The sequence below is a fragment of the Coregonus lavaretus genome (assembly GCF_964263955.1).
Source record: "Coregonus lavaretus genome assembly, chromosome: 35".
In the NCBI taxonomy this organism is placed as follows: Eukaryota; Metazoa; Chordata; class Actinopteri; order Salmoniformes; family Salmonidae; genus Coregonus; species Coregonus lavaretus.
This window is the reverse complement of record NC_140022.1, coordinates 3,332,890-3,357,433: the sequence shown is the minus strand read 5'-3', so window position 1 is coordinate 3,357,433 and position 24,544 is coordinate 3,332,890. Positions and strand designations below refer to the sequence as shown.

Here is a 24,544-nt window from a genome sequence, read left to right as displayed (position 1 = left end):
GTCAAGATCCAATGGTTGTAGCCATGGTGATTAGACTGGCGTGATTGAGTTGGTGGGAGTAGCCATGGTGATTAGACACTTGTGATTGAGTTGGGGGGAGTAGCCATGGTGATTAGACTGGCGTGATTGAGTTGGGGGGAGTAGCCATGGTGATTAGACACTTGTGATTGAGTTGGGGGGAGTAGCCATGGTGATTAGACACTTGTGATTGAGTTGGGGGGAGTAGCCATGTTGATTAGACTGGAGTGATTGAGTTGGGGGGAGTAGCCATGGGTATTAGACTGGAGTGATTGAGTAGGGGGGAGTAGCCATGGTGGTTAGACTGGAGTGATTGAGATGGGGGAATCAGTGTAGCTCAGTTGGTAGAGCATGGCGCTTGCAACGCCAGGGTTGTGGGTTCGATTCCCACGGGGGGCCAGTATGAAAAATGTATGCACTCACTAACTGTAAGTCGCTCTGGATAAGAGCGTCTGCTAAATGACTAAAATGTCAAATGTAAATGTAACGTCATATGTCTTGCATTAGCTGTGCAAGTGTGCAAACAACAATTCATAGTTAACAGTATACATGCATTATACACTACATTGCCAAAAGTATGTGGACACCTGCTCGTCAAACATCTCATTCCAAAATCATGGACATTAATATGGAGTTGGTCCCCCCCCCTTTGCTGCTATAACAGCCTACACTTTTCTGGGAAGGCTTTCCACTAGATGTTGGAACATTGCTGTGGGGACTTGCTTCCATTCAGCCACAAGAGCATTAGGGAGGTCAGGCACTGATGTTGGGCAATTAGGCCTGGCTCGCAGTCGGCGTTCCAATTCATCCCAAAGGTGTTTGATGGGGTTGAGGTCAGGGCTCCGTGCAGGCCAGTCAAGTTCTTCCACACCGATCTCAACAAACCATTTCTGTATGGACCTCGCTTTGTGCACAGGGCATTGTCATGCTGAAACAGGCTTTCACCAAACTGTTGCCACAAAGTTGGAAGCACAGAATCGTCTAGAATGACATTTAATGCTGTAGCGTTAAGATTTTCCTGCACTGGAACTAAGGGGCCTAGCCCGAACCATGAAAAACAGCCTCAGAACATTATTCCTACTCCACCAAACTTTACAGTTGGCATAATGCATTCAGGTAGGTAGCGTTCTCCTGGCATCTGCCAAACCCAGATTTGTCCGTCAGACTGCCAGACGGAAGCGTGATTCATCACTCCAGAGAACGCGTTTCCACTGCTGCAGAGTCCAATGGCGGCGTGCGCATGGTGATCTTAAGCTTGTGTGCGGCTGCTCGGCCATGGACGCCCATTTGATGAAGCTCCCGACAAATAGTTATTGTGCTGACGTTGCTTCCAGAGGCAGTTTGTCTATGGAGATTGCATGGCTGTGTGCTCAATTTTATACACCTGTCATCAACGGGTGTGGCTGAAATAGCCGAATCCACTAATTTGAAGGGGTGTCCACATACATTTGGCCAGTGTATGTATAATAGTATATACAGTACATATCCCATACTAAGTCTGATTTAGCAAGGATCCAATCTACACATTCTGTCCACGTTATTGTGCACACGTTTATGTCATCTTTCTGCATCATTTTCTTCTCTAGGCAGTAGAATGGGGACCAGATGACGACACCAAGCGGTCGTGTCAGAGCAAAGGAAAGACAGAGGTATTGTAGCTGTCTGGCAGTTCTGGAATATTTACATAGAGAAAGACAGACAACTGGTAGAGTTCTACATTAAAGGGGCTGCCCTCACAATATATATTTATATAGAGAAAGACAGACGTATGGTAGAGTTCTACATTAAAGAGGATGCCCTCACAAGAGATATTTAGATAGGGGGCCAGTAACTTCAATGAAGTGTAATAGAAGCTGTAATACCCTAGTACAGGAATAAATTAACATAGACCATTGTATGGTGTGTTATGACATCTTTGACCTTTGACCTCCTGTGTTCCCGTCCCCACAGGATGAGTGTCAGAACTACATCCGGGTCCTGCTCATCACTGGGAGGCGGATCTTCACCTGTGGAACCAACGCCTTTACCCCCGTCTGCACCACCCGACAGGTGAGAGAGATAGGGAGAGGGGGATGAGAGAGGAGTAACAGAGGAGAGGGGGATGAGAGAGGAGTAACAGAGGAGAGGGAGAGGGGGATGAGAGAGGAGTAACAGAGGAGAGGGGGATGAGAGAGGAGTAACAGAGGAGAGGGAGAGGGGGATGAGAGAGGAGAGGGGGATGAGAGAGGAGTAACAGAGGAGAGAGAGAGAGAGGGGGATGAGAGAGGAGTAACAGGAGAGGGAGAGGGGGATGAGAGAGGAGTAACAGAGGAGGGAGAGGGGGATGAGAGAGGAGTAACAGAGGAGAGGGAGAGGGGGATGAGAGAGGAGTAACAGAGGAGGGAGGGGGATGAGAGAGGAGTAACAGAGGAGAGGGAGAGGGAGAGGGGGATGAGAGAGGAGTAACAGAGGAGGGAGAGGGGGATGAGAGAGGAGTAACAGAGGAGAGGGAGAGGGGGATGAGAGAGGAGTAACGGGAGAGGGGGATGAGAGAGGAGTAACAGAGGGAGAGGGGGATGAGAGAGGAGTAACAGAGGGAGAGGGGGATGAGAGAGGAGTAACAGAGGAGGGAGAGGGGGAGGAGAGAGGAGTAACAGAGGAGGGAGAGGGAGATGAGAGAGGAGTAACAGGAGAGGGAGAGGGGGATGAGAGAGGAGTAACAGAGGGAGAGGGGGATGAGAGAGGAGTAACAGAGGAGGGAGAGGGAGATGAGAGAGGAGTAACAGAGGAGGGAGAGGGAGATGAGAGAGGAGTAACAGAGGGGGATGAGAGGAGTAACAGAGGAGGGAGAGGGGGATGAGAGAGAAGTAACAGAGGAGGGAGAGGGAGATGAGAGAGGAGTAACAGAGGAGGGAGAGGGAGATGAGAGAGTAACAGAGGGAGAGGGGGATGAGAGAGGAGTTACAGAGGGAGAGGGGGATGAGAGAGGAGTAACAGAGGAGGGAGAGGGGGATGAGAGAGGAGTAACAGAGGAGGGAGAGGGAGATGAGAGAGGAGTAACAGAGGAGGGAGAGGGAGATGAGAGAGGAGTAACAGAGGAGGGAGAGGGGGATGAGAGAGGAGTAACAGAGGAGGGAGAGGGAGATGAGAGAGGAGTAACAGAGGAGGGAGAGGGAGATGAGAGAGGAGTAACAGAGGAGGGAGAGGGTGATGAGAGAGGAGTAACAGAAAAAGCAGGTATCACTCTCTCCTCTCTGACATGGCTGTGTTTGAGAGCATCAATCCTTCTCAGTCACTGATCACCGACTGAGCAGATTGACTGATCTACAAATAACTGCATCCTGAATAACTCATTATATGATCAGTGAGCATTTACCCACTGAAGTCGGTTACGACGCCGAATTGCAGGCAGGTCAAGACCCTGGTGAGGACGACGAGCACGCAGATGCGCTTCCATGAGACGGTTTCTGACAGTCTATGCAGAAATTCTTCGGTTGTGCACATTCACAGTTTCATCAGCTGTCTGGCTGGCTGGTCTCAGAAGATCCTGCAGGTGAAGAAGCCGGATGTGGGCTGGCATGGTTACACGTGGTCTGCAGAGGCCAAAAACGACATCGGAGGGGGCTTATGGTAGAGAAATGAACATTAAATTATCTGGCAATGGCTCTGGTGGACATTCCTGCAGTCAGCATGCCAATTGCAATTCCCTCAAAACTTGAGACATCTGTGGCATTGTGTTTTTATTGTACCCAGCACAAGGTGCACCTGTGTAATGATCATGCTGTTTAATCAGCTTCTTGATATGCCACAACTGTCACGTGGATGGATTATCTTGGCATGGAAGAAATGTTTATAATACTGTTGTCGTTGTTTTTTTTTTGGGGGGGGGGGGGGGAATCTGTTCCCCAGTATCCCCACAAATAAAAAAAGAGATGTGATCGTGTCTCAATGTAATCAAGGTATGAAATTATTGTTATTTTCAAATACAATCTTTTTTTGGGGCTTAGTTGTGGTCAATTTGCAATTTACATAAAATTCCGGTCCCCTGACATCCATTCCGACAAAATTCGTCCAGCAGCTGAATTGAGTTGCCTGCTCCTGCTATATAGGATCCAAGCATGGACATCTGGACATAGTGCTATGAAAAAGTATTTGCCCCCTTTCTAACTTTCTCTACTTTTGCATATTTGTGATACTGAATGTTATCAGATCTTCAACCAAAACCTAATATTAGATAAAGGGAACATAAGTGAACAAATAACACAACAATTACATATTTATTTAATTTATTTCATAAACAAAGTTATGCAACACCCAATTCCCCTGTGTGAAAAAGTAATTGCCCCCTTACACTCAATAACTGGTTGTGCCACCTTTAGCTGCAATGACTCCAACCAAATGCTTCCTGTAGTTGTTGATCAGTCTCTCACGTTGCTGTGAAGGAATTTTGGCCCACTCTTCCATGCAGAACTGCTTTAACTCAGTGACGTGTGGGTTTTCAAGCATGAACTGCTCGTTTCAAGTCCTGCCACAACATCTCAATTGGGATTAGGTCTGGACTTTGACTAGGCCATTCCAAAACTTCCAATTTGTTGCTTTTTAGCAATTTTCATGTAGACTTGATTGTGTGTTTTGGATCATTGTCTTGCTGCATGACCCAGCTGCGCTTCAGCTTCAGCTCACAGACGGATGGTCTGACATTCTCCTGTAGAATTCTCTGATACAGAGCAGAATTCATGGTTCCTTCTATTAAGGCAAGTCGTCCAGGTCCTGAGGCAGCAAAGCATCCCCAAACCATCTGTCACGATCGTCGAAGGAAGAGGACCAAGGTGCAGCGTGAAATGCGAACATACTTATTTTATTAAGTATCACACGATAAACAAAACAACAAACGATAACGTGACGTCCTAGGTCTAACACAACCAACACGGAACAAGATCCCACAACTACTGTGGGAAAACAGCCTGTCTAAATGTGGTTCCCAATCAGAGACAACCAGCAACAGCTGACACTCGTTGCCTCTGATTGAGAACCACTCTGGCCAACATAGAAATAGAACAACTAGAATCTACCACACAGAACACAAACACATAGAATCTACACACCCTGGCTCAACATATAGAGTCCCCAGAGCCAGTGTGTGACACCATCACACCACCACCACCATGCTTGACCTTTGGTATGAGGTTCTTACTGTGGAATGCAGAGTTTGGTTTTCGCCAGGCATTACTGGAACCATGTCGTCCAAAAAGTTATACTTTTGAATCATCTGTCCATAGAACGTTCTTCCAAGAGTCTTGATGATCATCCAGGTGCTTTTTGGCAAACTTTGAGTCAACTTTTTGGACGAGATGGGTCCCATTATGCCTGGCGAAAACCAGTTAGAAAGGGGGCAAATACTTTTTCATAGCACTGTAAATCTATCTAATCACCCTGTATCCTCACCCTTTTTCCATACTCTTCCAGATAGGAAACATCAGTAGGGTGATGGACACAGTGAACGGGGTGGCGAGATGCCCCTATGACCCACGTCACAACTCCACTGCCATGGTAACAGAGAAGGGCGAACTCTATGCCGCCACTGTCATCGACTTCTCGGGTCGCGACCCCGTCATCTACCGTAGCCTTGGTAACATGCCGCCACTGCGAACAGCCCAGTACAACTCCAAATGGCTCAACGGTAAACATCCATCTGTACCATACACTCTTAGAAAAAAAGGTGCTATCTAGAACCTAAAAGGGTTCTTCAGTTGTCCCCATAGGATAACCCTTTTTGGTTCCAGGTAGAACCCATTTGGTTCCAAGTAGAACCTTTTTAGGATCCATGTAGAAACCCTCTGTTCTACATGGAACCTAAAAGGGTTCTACCTATAACCAAATAGGGTTCTCCTATGGGGACAGCCGAAGAACCCTTTTGGAACCCTATTTTCTAAGAGTGTAGGAATAGAATTACAATTGGATCCTGACTGTACTTCCTTCTTTGCTTCCTGGTTATGGGTACATTCAATATGGCTGCCGGTCCACCCATCAGGGAACATAGGCTTGATGGGATATTTCCATTCTAGTAATTATATTTCTATGCCAGTACATTACTGACAACAGCCAACTGTAACTGGCTAGAGGCTCTCCTTATGTTCTAACATTAAAGGAATTCTAGAGAATAAGTCATAATGCTAATAGGAAAGTGTAAGGAAGAGAAATCTACTGATTCCATGCCAAGAACATCATTGCTCACATTCCTGCCGCTGCATTAGCCGTTTGGAGCTGAAATACCACATCTCATGTCTAACTTACACCTTCCCTCCATCCCTCCCTATCTTTCTCTATTCCTCTCCTCCCTCCCTCTCCCTCCTTCCCTCCCCTTCTCCCTTCCTCTTCCTCCCCACCCTCTCCCTCCTTCCCTCCCCTTCTCCCTTCCTCTTCCTCCCCTCCCTCTCCCTCCTTCCCTCCCCTTCTCCCTTCTCCCTTCCTCTTCCTCCCCTCCCTCCTTCCCTCCCCTTCTCCCTTCCTCTTCCTCCCCTCCCTCTCCCTCCTTCCCTCCCCTTTTCCCTTCCTCCCCCCTCCCTCCTTCCCTCCTTCCCTCTCTCCTCCAGACCCTCACTTTATCTCAGTCTATGAGGTGGGTCTCTTCACCTATTTCTTCCTGAGAGAGAACGCGGTGGAACACGACTGCGGTCGGACCGTGTTCTCCCGGGTCGCCCGGGTCTGTAAGAACGACGTGGGCGGTCGCTTCCTATTGGAGGACACGTGGACCACGTTCATGAAGGCGCGGTTGAACTGCTCCCGGTCGGGAGAGATCCCCTTCTACTATAACGAGCTGCAGAGCACCTTCTATCTGCCCGAGCAGGACCTCATCTACGGCATCTTCACCACCAACGTGTGAGTGAGAGTGACACACGTGCACACACATACACACACACAGACACACACCTACACAGAATGGACACACACATTATCAGTCATACACACACAGGCACTTTCACATTTACATGTACAGTATACATGTAGACACACACACATAGACACACATCTGCAAAACAACGTTTACTTTTCATAAGGAGGACCTTTAAAACAGCACCAATAAGTGAATGACACCAGTATTTAGTAGACACACACACAACAGACACACAAGCACACTTACACCTTTATTCTCCATCTATCCAGTCCCACTTTGATTTATTCACTCTATTTACACATTGCTGTAACAGCATCCCGCTGAGGCTGAAGGTTTTACGGATGCTAAGAAACATATTACAAAGGGACTCCAACCCAGCGAGGCAATCCTCTCGTAATTTCAAGCTGTCTGGACAAATGCTGAGAGGAGGGAAGTGAAAATCACTTCTAGAGTATTTTCTTCCCCTGTCTCTGTCTGTGTTGGTGGCCTATGCTTAGCGACAGAGCAGAACCTTGTCTGGGAGAGACGCTTTAGTCTGCAGGAAGAATGGTGCTGGAGGATAACCAGTTAAGAACATTTCTGTGTGACTGTGAAACACTTAAATCGTTTTCAAACTCAAATGGTTGTGGAAATCGATTGCAGTGAACCATTTGTGTTAGTTAACCCTATCAGGTTTTGGGTTGCTGTCAGTCAGTCAGTCTGTCGGTCCTACTCTGTGCAAAGCCCAAAGCATAATATCCCGTCCAGAAGCCCCTCTCTAATAGACTCAGTACCAGTAGTTATAACACACTATATTAGTGTCGTAGGCTTCTATCCCCTCTACCTCTCCTCCTAGACCCTGTTATTAACATGATGTAAACCTACACACTGCAGTACAGTCAGCCACAGTACAGTCAGCTACAGTACAGTCAGCTACAGCCAACTACAGTACAGTCAGCTACAGCCAACTACAGTACAGTCAGCTACAGCCAGATACAGGACAGTCAGCTACAGTACAGTCAGCTACAGTACCGTCTGCTACAGTCAGACACAGTACAGCCAGATACAGTACAGCCAACTACAGCCAGCTACAGTACAGATACAGTACAGCCAGCTACAGTACAGCCGGCTACAGTACAGCCGGCTACAGTACAGCCGGCTACAGTACAGTCTGCTTCAGTACAGCCAGCTACAGTACAGCCAGCTACAGTACAGCCAGCTACAGTACAGTCAGATACAGTCAGCTACAGTACAGTCAGATACAGTCAGCTACAGTACAGTCAGATACAGTCAGCTACAGTACAGTCAGATACAGTCAGCTACAGTACAGTCAGTTGCAGTACAGTCAGCTACAGTACAGTCAGCTACAGTACAGTCAGATACAGTCAGACACAGTACAGCCAGATACAGTACAGCCAACTACAGCCAGCTACAGTACAGCCGGCTACAGTACAGCCGGCTACAGTACAGTCAGATACAGTCAGCTACAGTACAGTCAGCTACAGTACCGTCTGCTACAGTCAGACACAGTACAGCCAGATACAGTACAGCCAGCTACAGTACAGCCAGCTACAGTACAGTCAGATACAGTCAGCTACAGTACAGTCAGATACAGGACAGTCAGCTACAGTACAGTCAGCTACAGTACCGTCTGCTACAGTCAGACACAGTACAGCCAGATACAGTACAGCCAACTACAGCCAGCTACAGTACAGCCGGCTACAGTACAGCCGGCTACAGTACAGCCGGCTACAGTACAGCCGGCTACAGTACAGTCAGATACAGTACAGTCAGATACAGTCAGCTACAGTACAGTTAGATACAGTACAGTCAGATACAGTCAGCTACAGTACAGTTAGATACAGTACAGTCAGATTCAGTCAGCTACAGTCAGCAACAGTACAGCCGGCTACAGTACAGCCGGCTACAGTACAGCCGGCTACAGTACAGCCGGCTACAGTACAGCCGGCTACAGTACAGCCGGCTACAGTACAGTCAGATACAGTACAGTCAGATACAGTCAGCTACAGTACAGTTAGATACAGTACAGTCAGATTCAGTCAGCAACAGTACAGCCAGCTACAGTACAGTCAGCTACAGCCAACTACAGTACAGTCAGCTACAGCCAACTACAGTACAGTCAGCTACAGCCAGATACAGGACAGTCAGCTACAGTACAGTCAGCTACAGTACCGTCTGCTACAGTCAGACACAGTACAGCCAGATACAGTACAGCCAACTACAGCCAGCTACAGTACAGATACAGTACAGCCAGCTACAGTACAGCCGGCTACAGTACAGCCGGCTACAGTACAGCCGGCTACAGTACAGCCGGCTACAGTACAGTCTGCTTCAGTACAGCCAGCTACAGTACAGCCAGCTACAGTACAGCCAGCTACAGTACAGTCAGATACAGTCAGCTACAGTACAGTCAGTTGCAGTACAGTCAGCTACAGTACAGTCAGCTACAGTACAGTCAGATACAGTCAGACACAGTACAGCCAGATACAGTACAGCCAACTACAGCCAGCTACAGTACAGCCGGCTACAGTACAGCCGGCTACAGTACAGTCAGATACAGTCAGCTACAGTACAGTCAGCTACAGTACCGTCTGCTACAGTCAGACACAGTACAGCCAGATACAGTACAGCCAGCTACAGTACAGCCAGCTACAGTACAGTCAGATACAGTCAGCTACAGTACAGTCAGATACAGGACAGTCAGCTACAGTACAGTCAGCTACAGTACCGTCTGCTACAGTCAGACACAGTACAGCCAGATACAGTACAGCCAACTACAGCCAGCTACAGTACAGCCGGCTACAGTACAGCCGGCTACAGTACAGCCGGCTACAGTACAGCCGGCTACAGTACAGTCAGATACAGTACAGTCAGATACAGTACAGTCAGATACAGTACAGTTAGATACAGTACAGTCAGATACAGTCAGCTACAGTACAGTTAGATACAGTACAGTCAGATTCAGTCAGCTACAGTCAGCAACAGTACAGTCAGCTACAGTACAGCCGGCTACAGTACAGCCGGCTACAGTACAGCCGGCTACAGTACAGCCGGCTACAGTACAGCCGGCTACAGTACAGTCAGATACAGTACAGTCAGATACAGTCAGCTACAGTACAGTTAGATACAGTACAGTCAGATACAGTCAGCTACAGTACAGTTAGATACAGTACAGTCAGATTGTCAGCAACAGTACAGTCAGCAACAGTACAGTCAGATACAGTACAGTACCCCTGTGCTAATGGTCCTATTGAGAGAGAGAGAGAGCAGTGGGATCAGTTTGGGCCCATCTCACTGGCACAAGCACTCTTCTGTCTGAGGTCCACTTTGGGCTCACTCAGGGCAGAGCTAAAAGGCTTGTAAACTCTGAAGTATTGAGAAAGACATCTTATCCCAGTCGCACAGACAAAAGACAGGCTACAAGGCCTTCAAGCGATAGTGATCTCAGGTATCCTCCAGGGATAACAGATAGAAACTGTCTCTGAAAGAACTTAGTGATGAAGATGTGGTGTGTCTTGATCTGTGCCTGGATCTTATCCGATTCTGAGGGTTTTACCATATAAATAGAATCTATAGAAAGGGCTTGGAACCTCTAACCCCGGCAATTTGACTGGTACATGGGTACACTCGCAATGGCTGCCAGTCCACCCATTATGCCATCATTGACTTGAATGTTCTATAGATTCTATTTCTACAAGTTTTGCCTTGTGTGTCGGTTGCAGTTCCTTTTCTACTTACCCTTTCACTCCTTTTACCAGTAAATACTTTGTCTGTTTTGTAGCTGAGAGGTTTGAATGACTATGAGGATTGTTTAAGGCGGCTGAGAGCACTGGAGCATTATCCAATTATTATCCAATTATGTGCCATATTACACCTTATATTCATAGTGATGATGACTATTATATAATTGATAGATAAATGTCTCTATATATTGTATACATCATTACGCTCTCTTTTGAACTAAGAATATAAGTAGGTCTTACACATCAATTCAGTTCTTTATGAACAGTTTTTTCCTGTATCAAATAGGCTGCTGTATTTTTCCTGCTGATGTACATACAGTGAGGGGAAAAAAGTATTTGATCCCCTGCTGATTTTGTACGTTTGCCCACTGACAAAGACATGATCAGTCTATAATTTTAATGGTAGGTTTATTTGAACAGAATAACAACAACAAAAATCCAGAAAAACGCATGTCAAAAATGTTATAAATTGATTTGCATTTTAATGAGGGAAATAAGTATTTGACCCCTCTGCAAAACATGACTTAGTACTTGGTGGCAAAACCCTTGTTGGCAATCACAGAGGTCAGACGTTTCTTGTAGTTGGCCACCAGGTTTGCACACATCTCAGGAGGGATTTTGTTCCACTCCTCTTTGCTGATCTTCTCCAAGTCATTAAGGTTTCGAGGCTGACGTTTGGCAACTCGAACCTTCAGCTCCCTCCACAGATTTTCTATGGGATTAAGGTCTGGAGACTGGCTAGACCACTCCAGGACCTTAATGTGCTTCTTCTTGAGCCACTCCTTTGTTGCCTTGGCCGTGTGTTTTGGGTCATTGTCATGCTGGAATACCCATCCACGACCCATTTTCAATGCCCTGGCTGAGGGAAGGAGGTTCTCACCCAAGATTTGACGGTACATGGCCCCGTCCATCGTCCCTTTGATGCGGTGAAGTTGTCCTGTCCCCTTAGCAGAAAAACACCCCCAAAGCATAATGTTTCCACCTCCATGTTTGACGGTGGGGATGGTGTTCTTGGGTTCATAGGCAGCATTCCTCCTCCTCCAAACACGGCGAGCTCGATTTTGGTCTCATCTGACCACAACACTTTCACCCAGTTCTCCTCTGAATCATTCAGATGTTCATTGGCAAACTTCAGACGGGCCTGTATATGTGCTTTCTTGAGCAGGGGACTTTGCGGGCGCTGCAGGATTTCAGTCCTTCACGGCGTAGTGTGTTACCAATTGTTTTCTTGGTGACTATGGTCCCAGCTGCCTTGAGATAATTGACAAGATCCTCCCGTGTAGTTCTGGGATGAGAGACAGAATAACAACAAAAAAATCCAGAAAAACACGTGTCAAAAATGTTATAAATTGATTTGCATTGTAATGAGGGAAATAAGTATTTGACCCCCTCTCAATCAGAAAGATTTCTGGCTCCCAGATGTCTTTTATACAGGTAACAAACTGAGATTAGGAGATCTCCCTTTAAGAGTGTGCTCCTAATCTCAGCTCGTTACCTGTATAAAATACATCTGGGAGCCAGAAATCTTTCTGATTGAGAGGGGGTCAAATACTTATTTCCCTCATTACAATGCAAATCAATTTATAACATTTTTGACACGTGTTTTTCTGGATTTTTTTGTTGTTGTTCTGTCTCTCACTGTTCAAATAAACCTACCATTAAAATGATAGACTGATAATTTATTTGTCAGTGGGCAAACGTACAAAATCAGCAGGGGATCAAATACTTTTTTCCCTCACTGTACAAAGGGCTTTATAAATACATTTGATGGATTGGATTGAAAAAAGTGGAGGGCGCTCAACCAACGTGAGTTGTGGTGCAACCCAAAAATGTGATCATCATTGAAAAGGAAAAGTCACAACGCTCACCGTTAAAAACAGCATTGATTGATTCACTGCCATGGCCTCTGAGTCACGGTTTCCTTCCGTCTCCTCCTGACAGGAACAGCATCTCTGCGTCGGCTGTGTGTGCGTTCAACCTCAGCGCCATCACCCAGGCTTTCAACGGACCGTTCCGTTATCAGGAGAACCCTCGTACCAGCTGGCTCTCCACCCCCAACCCCATCCCCAACTTCCAGGTAGGGGACTATCCAAAGTCTAGTGTCTGGTCTTCTTTTCTACTAGATTCTTTATTTCACTGCTTCCCAGCCCTCTACTCGGGGACCAAGATGTTTCACATAAGTCTTGTAGCTCTGAAATAGCACACCTGATTCCACTAGTCAATGACTCAAATGAGCCTTTCATCACACCTCATTCCACTAGTCAATGACTCAAATGATCCTTTCATCAAGCTCCACCCTGTGATCTCTGTTTATTGCAAAATAAATCAGTATAATTTAGGAAACTAATCAAAAAGTTGTCCTTCCCCTGTCCCCCTTGTCTGTCCCCTCAGTGTGATACCCTGGAGGAGCGTGGTCCAGGGGAGAACCAGACGGAGCGCAGCCTGCAGGACGCCCAGCGTCTCTTCCTCATGTCTGACGTGGTGCAACCCGTCTCCACCGACCCCCTCCTGCACCAGGACAACATCCGCTTCTCCAAGCTGGTGGTGGACATCGTGCAGGGCCGAGACACCCTCTACCACGTCATGTACATTGGCACTGGTGAGTCAACGGGAGGGAGGGAGGAAGGGAGGGAGGGAAACGGAAGCTAGATGTCTCATTTTGTCTGTTTGTCCAATAAGAATACGGCACCATCCTGAAGGCCCTATCCACGACCAATAAGAGCCTGCGGGGGTGTTACCTGGAGGAGATGAGGCTCCTCCCCGAGGGCGAAAGTGAGCCAATCAGGAGCCTTCAAATCCTCCACAGCGATAGGTCGTTGTTTGTGGGGCTGAGCGACAGGGTGCTGAAGATCCCACTGGAAAGATGCTCCAGCTACAAAACTGAACGGTAAGAAGACCATTCCCACACACCCTCTTCAATACCCCACCACTTAAAAGGCTGCAGTTCAATCAAAACCTGCGTTTGCAATGTTTACGAAGTGTCTTTGTTTATAAACTACTTCCTGTACACTTCTTCTGGAAAATGGATCTACTGGTGAGGGCAAAGTCCAGAAGATCACAATAATATTCTATCAGTATTCTACTCGAGGCTAATCATCTTAGTGACAGTTAATTGGAAAGAAGCCAAATCTTCTGCCCTCCAGCCTAGCAGGGTCTGACTGATCCAGACAGGAAGTAGTCAAGTGCAGGAAGGGTGGCGTTATGACTATTATGACTACTGATATATGAGGTCTCCTACACCCCACAGCCCCCCGTAGCTTCCACAGGACCTCAGACACCCAATGATATCACACCTTACTGTACAGTATGAAGAATGGTGGTGTTATCACTATAATGATGTCTTACCTTACTGTACAGTATGAAGAATGGTGGTGTTGTGACTATAATGATGTCTCACCTTACTGTACAGTATGAAGAATGGTGGTGTTGTGACTATAATGATGTCTCACCTTACTGTACAGTATGAAGAATGGTGGTGTTATCACTATAATGATGTCTTACCTTACTGTACAGTATGAAGAATGGTGGTGTTATGACTATAATGATGTCTCACCTTACTGTACAGTATGAAGAATGGTGGTGTTGTCACTATAATGATGTCTCACCTTACTGTACAGTATGAAGAATGGTGGTGTTGTGACTATAATGATGTCTCACCTTACTGTACAGTATGAAGAATGGTGGTGTTGTGACTATAATGATGTCTCACCTTACTGTACAGTATGAAGAATGGTGGTGTTATCACTATAATGATGTCTCACCTTACTGTACAGTATGAAGAATGGTGGTGTTATGACTATAATGATGTCTCACCTTACTGTACAGTATGAAGAATGGTGGTGTTATGACTAGAATGATGTCTCACCTTACTGTACAGTATGAAGAATGGTGGTGTTATCACTATAATGATGTCTCACCTTACTGTACAGTATGAAGAATGGTGGTGTTATGACTAGAATGATGTCTCACCTTACTGTACAGTATGAAGAATGGTGGTGTTATGACTATAATGATGTCTCACCTTACTGTACAGTATGAAGAATGGTGGTGTTGTGACTATAATGATGTCTCACCTTACTGTACAGTATGAAGAATGGTGGTGTTATCACTATAATGATGTCTCACCTTACTGTACAGTATGAAGAATGGTGGTGTTGTGACTATAATGATGTCTCACCTTACTGTACAGTATGAAGAATGGTGGTGTTATGACTATAATGATGTCTCACCTTACTGTACAGTATGAAGAATGGTGGTGTTATGACTAGAATGATGTCTCACCTTACTGTACAGTATGAAGAATGGTGGTGTTATCACTATAATGATGTCTCACCTTACTGTACAGTATGAAGAATGGTGGTGTTATGACTAATGATGTCTCACCTTACTGTACAGTATGAAGAATGGTGGTGTTATCACTATAATGATTACTGATATATAAGGGTTCTTACACTCCTGTAGCTTCCATAGGTTCCACTTCCTGTCCACCTCTAACAGCCAATGCCACGACACTTCACAATACATACACAGTGTTATGAATACTGATATATGTGGTTTAATATATATTAATTCTAAATGAAATTGAGAAAAAATGATTGGCCTAGACTAAATTATTCAAAATTCTAATTAACTTGGTTGGAGGCAATTGTTCTCATTTCCTGTGTAATTTATCTCACCTGTGGTAGGTTGCAGGTGCCTGCTGGGTAAAAATAGCAATTGAACGAGTTTTGAAAAGAAAAAACAGCTCATTCTACTCAATTGCACTCCTTTTGTAAAGTGCAATGTGCCAACATTTGAGCACATCAGTAAGTAACCAATCCAGCTGAGGCTTCCTGTAATTACATTTGACCTCTCCTATTGGTTGGATCCCTGCTAGCTCCTTGTGAACACTGCCCTCTGTCTCTCCCGGTGCTAGTGGGGAAGAAACTAATTTCCTCTGGTTCTGGCGGCAGACTGGAGCCAGTAGGCTGGGCTAGCAGTCTGGGATGGTGTTGCAATGCCAGCAGAGGTTTTCTGTGCGATCCATCATGCTCACCTGTCAGAAGAAGAAGAAGGAAGAGGGGAACAGGAAATAAATACAGTCAGGGAAAGAGAGAGAGGGTTGTTGTTGTGAGAAAAAGAGTGAACTGACCACCTCCCTAACTGACTGTACATGGATGGATGTTAACGTTAATGGCATCCCATTACTGCTATAGATTAAGTAGTTGTAATGGTGATTGCATGTATCCTACCCCTATTTTACATACCATCCTGTGTAATAACATATCAGGATGAAATGTAATATCATGTATATTATATGCTATAATATTGGGAGGGGGAGAATAATTGTGTATTTCATATTGATGGGGATGGTGCCACAGGACTGTATAGAAACCTCTGTTACAGTCTCAGACAGTAACCTTTAGTGCAGTCAGCTAAATACCATGTCAGGAACCACCTAGCCTAGCCACTCCCTTCCAACCCCATGTCAGGAACCACCTAGCCTAGCCACTCCCTTCCAACCCCATGTCAGGAACCACCTAGCCTAGCCACTCCCTTCCAACCCCATGTCAGGAACCACCTAGCCTAGCCACTCCCTTCCAACCCCATGTCTGGAACCACCTAGCCTAGCCACTCCCTTCCAACCCCATGTCAGGAACCACCTAGCCTAGCCACACCATTCCAACCCCATGTCAGGAACCACCTAGCCTAGCCACTCCCTTCCAACCCCATGTCTGGAACCACCTAGCCTAGCCACTCCCTTCCAACCCCATGTCAGGAACCACCTAGCCTAGCCACACCATTCCAACCCCATGTCAGGAACAACCTAGCCTAGCCACTCCCTTCCAACCCCATGTCAGGAACCACCTAGCCTAGCCACACCATTCCAACCCCATGTCAGGAACCACCTAGCCTAGCCACTCCCTTCCAACCCCATGTCAGGAACCACCTAGCCTAGCCACTCCCTTCCAACCCCATGTCAGGAACCACCTAGCCTAGCCACTCCCTTCCAACCCCATGTCAGGAACCACCTAGCCTAGCCACACCATTCCAACCCCATGAACCCCAATGTGCCCCAGGTTACATTTTCTCTCGCTGCGTGTGGAGACATTTCGGCTCTACAGATCAGAGTTACGAGCTGCGTGTGGAGACATTTCGCTCTACAGACCAGGGTTACGAGCCACGTGTGGAGACATTTCGGCTCTACAGACCAGGGTTACGAGCTGTGGGTTATTTGTTTTATAGTTCTGAAAGAAACTGTTTCCTTCCCTCCCCCTAAGGATAAATAATCACAGTAATACACTTGGCAAATTGCAATATTAGTGGCTTGACTTGCAGCCACACAGGGAAACATTGTATTACATGCATAATGGATGAGAGAGAGCCCTCTCTTACTGTGTAGTGTGGCTAGCAGCTTGCTTAGTGTAGTACAGTGGGGAAAAAAAGTATTTAGTCAGCCACCAATTGTGCAAGTTCTCCCACTTAAAAAGATGAGAGAGGCCTGTCATTTTCATCATAGGTTCACGTCAACTATGTCAGACAAATTGAGAAAAGAAAATCCAGAAAATCACATTGTAGGATTTTTAATGAATTTATTTGCAAATTATGGTGGAAAATAAGTATTTGGTCACCTACAAACAAGCAAAATTTCTGGCTCTCACAGACCAGTAACTTCTTCTTTAAGAGGCTCCTCTGTCCCCCACTCGTTACCTGTATTAATGGCACCTGTTTGAACTTGTTATCAGTATAAAAGACACCTGTCCACAACCTCAAACAGTCACACTCCAAACTCTACTATGGCCAAGACCAAAGAGCTGTCAAAGGACACCAGAAACAAAATTGTAGACCTGCACCAGGCTGGGAAGACTGAATCTGCAATAGGTAAGCAGCTTGGTTTGAAGAAATCAACTGTGGGAGCAATTATTAGGAAATGGAAGACATACAAGACCACTGATAATCTCCCTCGATCTGGGGCTCCACGCAAGATCTCACCCCATGGGGTCAAAATGATCACAAGAATGGTGAGCAAAAACCCCAGAACCACACGGGGGGACCTAGTGAATGACCTGCAGAGAGCTGGGACCAAAGTAACAAAGCCTACCATCAGTAACACACTACGCCGCCAGGGACTCAAATCCTGCAGTGCCAGACGTGTCCCCCTGCTTAAGCCAGTACATGTCCAGGCCCGTCTGAAGTTTGCTAGAGTGCATCCAGAAGAGGATTGGGAGAAAGTCATATGGTCAGATGAAACCAAAATATAACTTTTTGGTAAAAACTCAACTTGTCGTGTTTGGAGGACAAAGAATGCTGAGTTGCATCCAAAGAACACCATACCTACTGTGAAGCATGGGAGTGAAAACATCATCCTTTGGGGCTGTTTTTCTGCAAAGGGACCAGGACGACTGATCCGTGTAAAGGAAAAATGAATGGGGCCATGTATCGTGAGATTTTGAGTGAAAACCTCCTTCCATCAGTAAGGGCATTGAAGATGAAACGTCTTTCAGCATGACAATGATCCCAAACACACCGCCCGGGCAACGAAGGAGTGGCTTCGTAAGAAGCATTTCAAGGTCCTGGAGTCTCTAGATCTCAACCCCATAGAAAATCTTTGGAGGGAGTTGAAAGTCTGTGTTGCCCAGCGACAGCCCCAAAACATCACTGCTCTAGAGGAGATCTGCATGGAGGAATGGGCCAAAATACCAGCAACAGTGTGTGAAAACCTTGTGAAGACTTACAGAAAACGTTTGACCTGTGTCATTGCCAACAAAGGGTATATAACAAAGTATTGAGAAACTTTTGATATTGACCAAATACTTATTTTCCACCATAATTTGCAAATAAATTCATTAAAAATCCTACAATGTGATTTTCTGGAGAAAAAAAATCTCATTTTGTCTGTCATAGTTGACGTGTACCTATGATGAAAATTACAGGCCTCTCTCATCTTTTTAAGTGGGAGAAGTTGCACAATTGGTGGCTGACTAAATACTTTTTTTCCCCACTGTAGCTATAATACTATAATCTATGGTAGTTATCAGCCAAGTGGGTTTAGCTAGTGTGTTAGGCTCTTAATATCTCAAAGAGCTCCTTGGTTACCTTCTGTATAGCAGAACTGTGAGGGGAGTAGAATGGGGAAGTGGTTAACTGTGAGGAGAGTAGAATGAAGAAGTGGTTAACTGTGAGGAGAGTTAACAGCGAGAGAAAATGTTGTTCTCCGCTAACATCAAGGCGGTGACCCGATCCTGTAGGTTCATGCTCTACAACATTCGGAGAGTACGACCCTGCCTTACACAGGAAGCGGCACAGGTCCTAATCCAGGCACTTGTCATCTCCCGTCTGGATTACTGCAACTCGCTGTTGGCTGGGCTCCCTGCCTGTGCCATTAAACCCCTACAACTCATCCAGAATGCCGCAGCCTGTCTGGTGTTCAACCTTCCCAAGTTCTCTCACGTCACCCCGCTCCTCCTCACACTCCACTGGCTTCCAGTTGAAGCTCGCATCTGCTACAAGACCATGGTGCTTGCCTACGGAGCTGTGAGGGGAACGGCACCTCCATACCTTCAGGCTCTGATCAGTCCCTACACCCAAACGTGGGCATTGCGTTCATCCACCTCTGGCCTGATGGCCCCCCTACCTCTGCGGAAGCACAGTTCCCGCTCAGCCCAGTCAAAACTGTTCGCTGCTCTGGCACCCCAATGGTGGAACAAGCTCCCTCACGACGCCAGGACAGCGGAGTCACTCACCACCTTCCGGAGACACTTGAAACCCCACCTCTTTAAGGAATACCTGGGATAGGATAAAGTAATCCTTCTACCCCCCCTTACCCCACCCCCAAAAAAAACATATTGTAAAGTGGTTATCCCACTGGCTATAAGGTGAATGCACCAATTTGTAAGTCGCTTTGGATAAGAGCGTCTGCTAAATGATGTAAATGTAAATGAGTAGAATGGGGAAGTGGTTAACTGTGAGGAGAGTAGAATGGGGAAGTGGTTAACTGTAGGGAGAGTAGAATGGGGAAGTGTAACAAGTTGACCTTACCCTCAACTTGTTACACACGTGACTTCCGTCTCGCTTCCGCATTGTCTCCGTGCTGCTGTGCTGTTTGTTGCTACTTGGCTACCTGCCAAACTATTCACGTTTTACTTTTAATAAACGTTTAATCAATCTCTGTGTTCAACAAATTTACCAACTTTTTAGTTTTGTCCTCACTCATCTTTTTTCGTTAAACTTTTTCACCCCGGACGTTTTATCCCGAGACAGAAGAGTCATTTTCCTGTGCGTTTTAGCTGCCAATTTTACTTTATTTTCCATTTTTCCATCGCAACTTTTTTCCCTTATTCAACTTTTTCACTCCGGACGCTTTATCTGGACATGGTTCGTCAACATCTTCAACAGCCGAAGCTAAGTAGTAACATTAACATGATGTCTTCTAATTGCAGTCGCTGTACTCATAATATACAGGAGAACGATCGCCTTACGGCGAGAATAGCTGTGCTACATGCCCAGCTTCAGACGCAATCGTTAGGCAAGGGTGATTTCAGTGTAGGAAAGGAAGAAACAGCGTCTGTGCCACCAGTAAGTACAGACAGTAACGTTAGTATAAATCCCCCCGCACAGTCCCCGCAGCCGGACAACTTTCTCATGGCTTCTGGAGGGAAATACTGTTGGAATGCTCAACCGGTGTCGCTCATTCAGCCGACAGAAACCTTCAACCGGTTTTCCCCATTATGTAGCGAGTCGGAGTCTGAGTCTGAGTCTTCTCTTGTCTCTACTCCTCCCGTTACGGGGTCTGAGACGCCGAAGGCTCCCACCATTAGCTCTGACAAATTGAAAACCCTAGTCATTGGCGACTCCATTACCCGCAGTATTAGACTTAAAACGAATCACCCAGCGATCATACACTGTTTACCAGGGGGCAGGGCTACCGACGTTAAGGCTAATCTAAAGATGGTGCTGGCTAAAGCTAAAACTGGCGAGTGTAGAGAGTATAGATATATTGTTATCCACGTCGGCACCAACGATGTTAGGATGAAACAGTCAGAGGTCACCAAGTGCAACATAGCTTCAGTGTGTAAATTAGCTAGAAAGATGTGTCGGCATCGAGTAATTGTCTCTGGCCCCCTCCCAGTTAGGGGAAGTGACGAGCTCTACAGCAGAGTCTCAGCACTCAATCGCTGGTTGAAAACTGTTTTCTGCCCCTCCCAAAAGATAACATTTGTGGATAATTGGCCCTCTTTCTGGGACTCACCCACAAACAGGACCAAGCCTGACCTGCTGAGGAGTGACGGACTCCATCCTAGCTGGAGGGGTGCTCTCCTCTTATCTACCAACATAGATAGGGCTCTAACTCCTCTAGCCCCACAGTGAAATAGGGTGCAGGCCAGGCAGCAGGCTGTTAGCCAACCTGCCAGCTTAGTGGAGTCTGCCAATAGCATAGTCAGTGTAGTCAGCTCAGCCATACCCATTGAGACTGTGTCTGTGCCTCGACCTAGGTTGGGCAAAACTAAACATGGCGGTGTTCGCCTTAGCAATCTTATTAGGATAAAGACCTCCTCCATTCCTGCCATTATTGAAAGAGATCGTGATACCTCACATCTCAAAATAGGGTTACTTAATGTTAGATCCCTCACTTCAAAGGCAGTCATAGTCAATGAACTAATCACTGATCATAATCTTGATGTGATTGGCCTGACTGAAACATGGCTTAAGCCTGATGAATTTGCTGTGTTAAATGAGGCCTCACCTCCTGGTTACACTAGTGACCATATTCCCCGTGCATCCCGCAAGGGCGGAGGTGTTGCTAACATTTACGATAGCAAATTTCAATTTACAAAAAAAAAAATGGCGTTTTCATCTTTTGAGCTTCTAGTCATGAAATCTATGCAGCCTACTCAATCACTTTTTATAGCTACTGTTTACAGGCCTCCTGGGCCATATACAGCGTTCCTCTCTGAGTTTCCTGAATTCCTATCAGACCTTGTAGTCATAGCAGATCATATTCTAATTTTTGGTGATTTTAATATTCACATGGAGAAGTCCACAGACCCACTCCAAAAGTCTTTCGGAGCCATCATCGACTCAGTGGGTTTTGTCCAACATGTCTCTGGACCTACTCACTGCCACAGTCATACTCTGGACCTAGTTTTGTCCCATGGAATAAATGTTGTAGATCTTAATGTTTTTCCACAAAATCCTGGACTATCGGACCACCATTTTATTACGTTTGCAATCGCAACAAATAATCTGCTCAGACCCCAACCAAGGAGCATCAAAAGTCGTGCTATAAATTCTCAGACAACACAAAAATTCCTTGATGCCCTTCCAGACTCCTTCTGCCTACCCAAGGACGTCAGAGGACAAAAATCAGTTAACCACTTAACTGAGGAACTCAATTTAACCTTGCGCAATACCCTAGATGCAGTTGCACCCCTAAAAACGAAAAACATTTGTCATAAGAAACTAGCTCCCTGGTATACAGAAAATACCCGAGCTTTGAAGCAAGCTTCCAGGAAATTGGAACGGAAATGGCGCCACACCAAACTGGAAGTCTTCCGACTAGCTTGGAAAGACAGTACCGTGCAGTACCGAAGAGCCCTCACTGCTGCTCGATCATCCTACTTTTCCAACTTAATCGAGGAAAATAAGAATAATCCAAAATTTCTTTTTGATACTGTTGCAAAGCTAACTAAAAAGCAGCATTCCCCAAGAGAGGATGGCTTTCACTTCAGCAGTAATAAATTCATGAACTTCTTTGAGGAAAAGATCATGACCATTAGAAAGCAAATTACGGACTCCTCTTTGAATCTGCGTATTCCTCCAGGGCTTAGCTGTCCTGGATCTGCACAGCTCTGTGAGGGCCTGGGATCGGGAGAGACACTTAAGTGTTTTAGTACTATATCTCTTGACACAATGATGAAAATAATCATGGCCTCTAAACCTTCAAGCTGCATACTGGATCCTATTCCTACTAAACTGCTGAAGGAGCTGCTTCCTGTGCTTGGCCCTCCTATGTTGAACATAATAAACAGCTCTCTATCCACCGGATGTGTACCAAACTCACTAAAAGTGGCAGTGATAAAGCCTCTCTTGAAAAAGCCAAACCTTGACCCGGAAAATATAAAAAACTATCGGCCTATATCGAATCTTCCATTCCTCTCAAAAATTTTAGAAAAAGCTGTTGCGCAGCAACTCACTGCCTTTCTGAAGACAAACAATGTATACGAAATGCTTCAGTCTGGTTTTAGACCCCATCATAGCACTGAGACTGCACTTGTGAAGGTGGTAAATGACCTTTTAATGGCGTCAGACCGAGGCTCTGCATCTGTCCTCGTGCTACTAGACCTTAGTGCTGCCTTTGACACCATCGATCACCACATTCTTTTGGAGAGACTGGAAACCCAAATTGGTCTACACGGACAAGTTCTGGCCTGGTTTAGATCTTACCTGTCGGAAAGATATCAGTTTGTCTCTGTGAATGGTCTGTCCTCCGACAAATCAACTGTACATTTCGGTGTTCCTCAAGGTTCCGTTTTAGGACCACTATTGTTTTCACTATATATTTTACCTCTTGGGGATGTTATTCGAAAACATAATGTTAACTTTCACTGCTATGCGGATGACACACAGCTGTACATTTCAATGAAACATGGTGAAGCCCCAAAATTGCCCTCGCTAGAAGCCTGTGTTTCAGACATAAGGAAGTGGATGGCTGAAAACTTTTTACTTTTAAACTCGGACAAAACAGAGATGCTTGTTCTAGGTCCCAAGAAACAAAGAGATCTTCTGTTAAATCTGACAATTCATCTTGATGGTTGTAAAGTCGTCTCAAATAAAACTGTGAAGGACCTCGGCGTTACTCTTGACCCTGATCTCTCTTTTGACGAACATATCAAGACTGTTTCAAGGACAGCTTTTTTCCATCTACGTAACATTGCAAAAATCAGAAATTTTCTGTCCAAAAATGATGCAGAAAAATTAATCCATGCATTTGTTACTTCTAGGTTAGACTACTGCAATGCTCTATTTTCCGGCTACCCGGATAAAGCACTAAATAAACTTCAGTTAGTGCTAAATACGGCTGCTAGAATCCTGACTAGAACCAAGAAATTTGATCATATTACTCCAGTGCTAGCTTCCCTACACTGGCTTCCTGTTAAGGCAAGGGCTGATTTCAAGGTTTTACTGTTAACCTATAAAGCGTTACATGGGCTTTCTCCTACCTATCTTTCCGAGTTGGTCCTGCCGTACATACCAATACGTACGCTACGGTCACAAGACGCAGGCCTCCTAATTGTCCCTAGAATTTCTAAGCAAACAGCGGGAGGCAGGGCTTTCTCCTATAGATCTCCATTTTTATGGAACAGTCTGCCTACCCATGTGAGAGACGCAGACTCGGTCTCAACCTTTAAGTCTTTACTGAAGACTTATCTCTTCAGTAGGTCATATGATTGAGTGTAGTCTGGCCCAGGAGTGTGAAGGTGAACGGAAAGGCTCTGGAGCAACGAACAGCCCTTGCTGTCTCTGCCAGGCCGGTTCCCCTCTCCACTGGGGTTCTCTGCCTCTAACCCTGTTGCAGGGGCTGAGTCACTGGCTTGCTGGTGCTCTTTCATGCCGTCCCTGGGAGGGGTGCGTCACTTGAGTGGGTTGAGTTACTGACGTGATCTTCCTGTCTGGGTTGGCGCCCCCCCCTTGGTTTGTGCTGTGGTGGAGACCTCTGTGGGCTATACTCGGCCTTGTCTCAGGATTGTAAGTTGGTGGTTGAGGATATCCCTCTAGTGGTGCGGGGGCTGTGCTTTGGCAGAGTGGGTGGGGTTATATCCTTCCTGTTTGGCCCTGTCCGGGGGTTTCTTCGGATGGGGCCACAGTGTCTCCGGACCGCTCCTGTCTCAGCCTCCAGTATTTATGCTGCAGTAGTTTATGTGTCGGGGGG

The 24,544-nt window shown here is 46.0% G+C and overlaps 1 protein-coding gene across 1 annotated transcript in view; it reads left to right on the top strand.

Moving 5' to 3' along the window:
- sema5bb (sema domain, seven thrombospondin repeats (type 1 and type 1-like), transmembrane domain (TM) and short cytoplasmic domain, (semaphorin) 5Bb) overlaps positions 1–24,544 on the top strand; it is a gene marked incomplete at both ends in the record, with an annotated part of 60,939 nt that overhangs the window by 10,937 nt on the left and 25,458 nt on the right. The window contains 7 exons of the mRNA XM_084152819.1: positions 1,605–1,667; positions 1,969–2,067; positions 5,464–5,677; positions 6,591–6,876; positions 12,577–12,712; positions 13,027–13,234; positions 13,315–13,522. Coding sequence (XP_084008945.1) covers positions 1,605–1,667; positions 1,969–2,067; positions 5,464–5,677; positions 6,591–6,876; positions 12,577–12,712; positions 13,027–13,234; positions 13,315–13,522 — 1,214 coding nt within the window. The remainder of the gene's footprint in view (positions 1–1,604; positions 1,668–1,968; positions 2,068–5,463; positions 5,678–6,590; positions 6,877–12,576; positions 12,713–13,026; positions 13,235–13,314; positions 13,523–24,544) is intronic.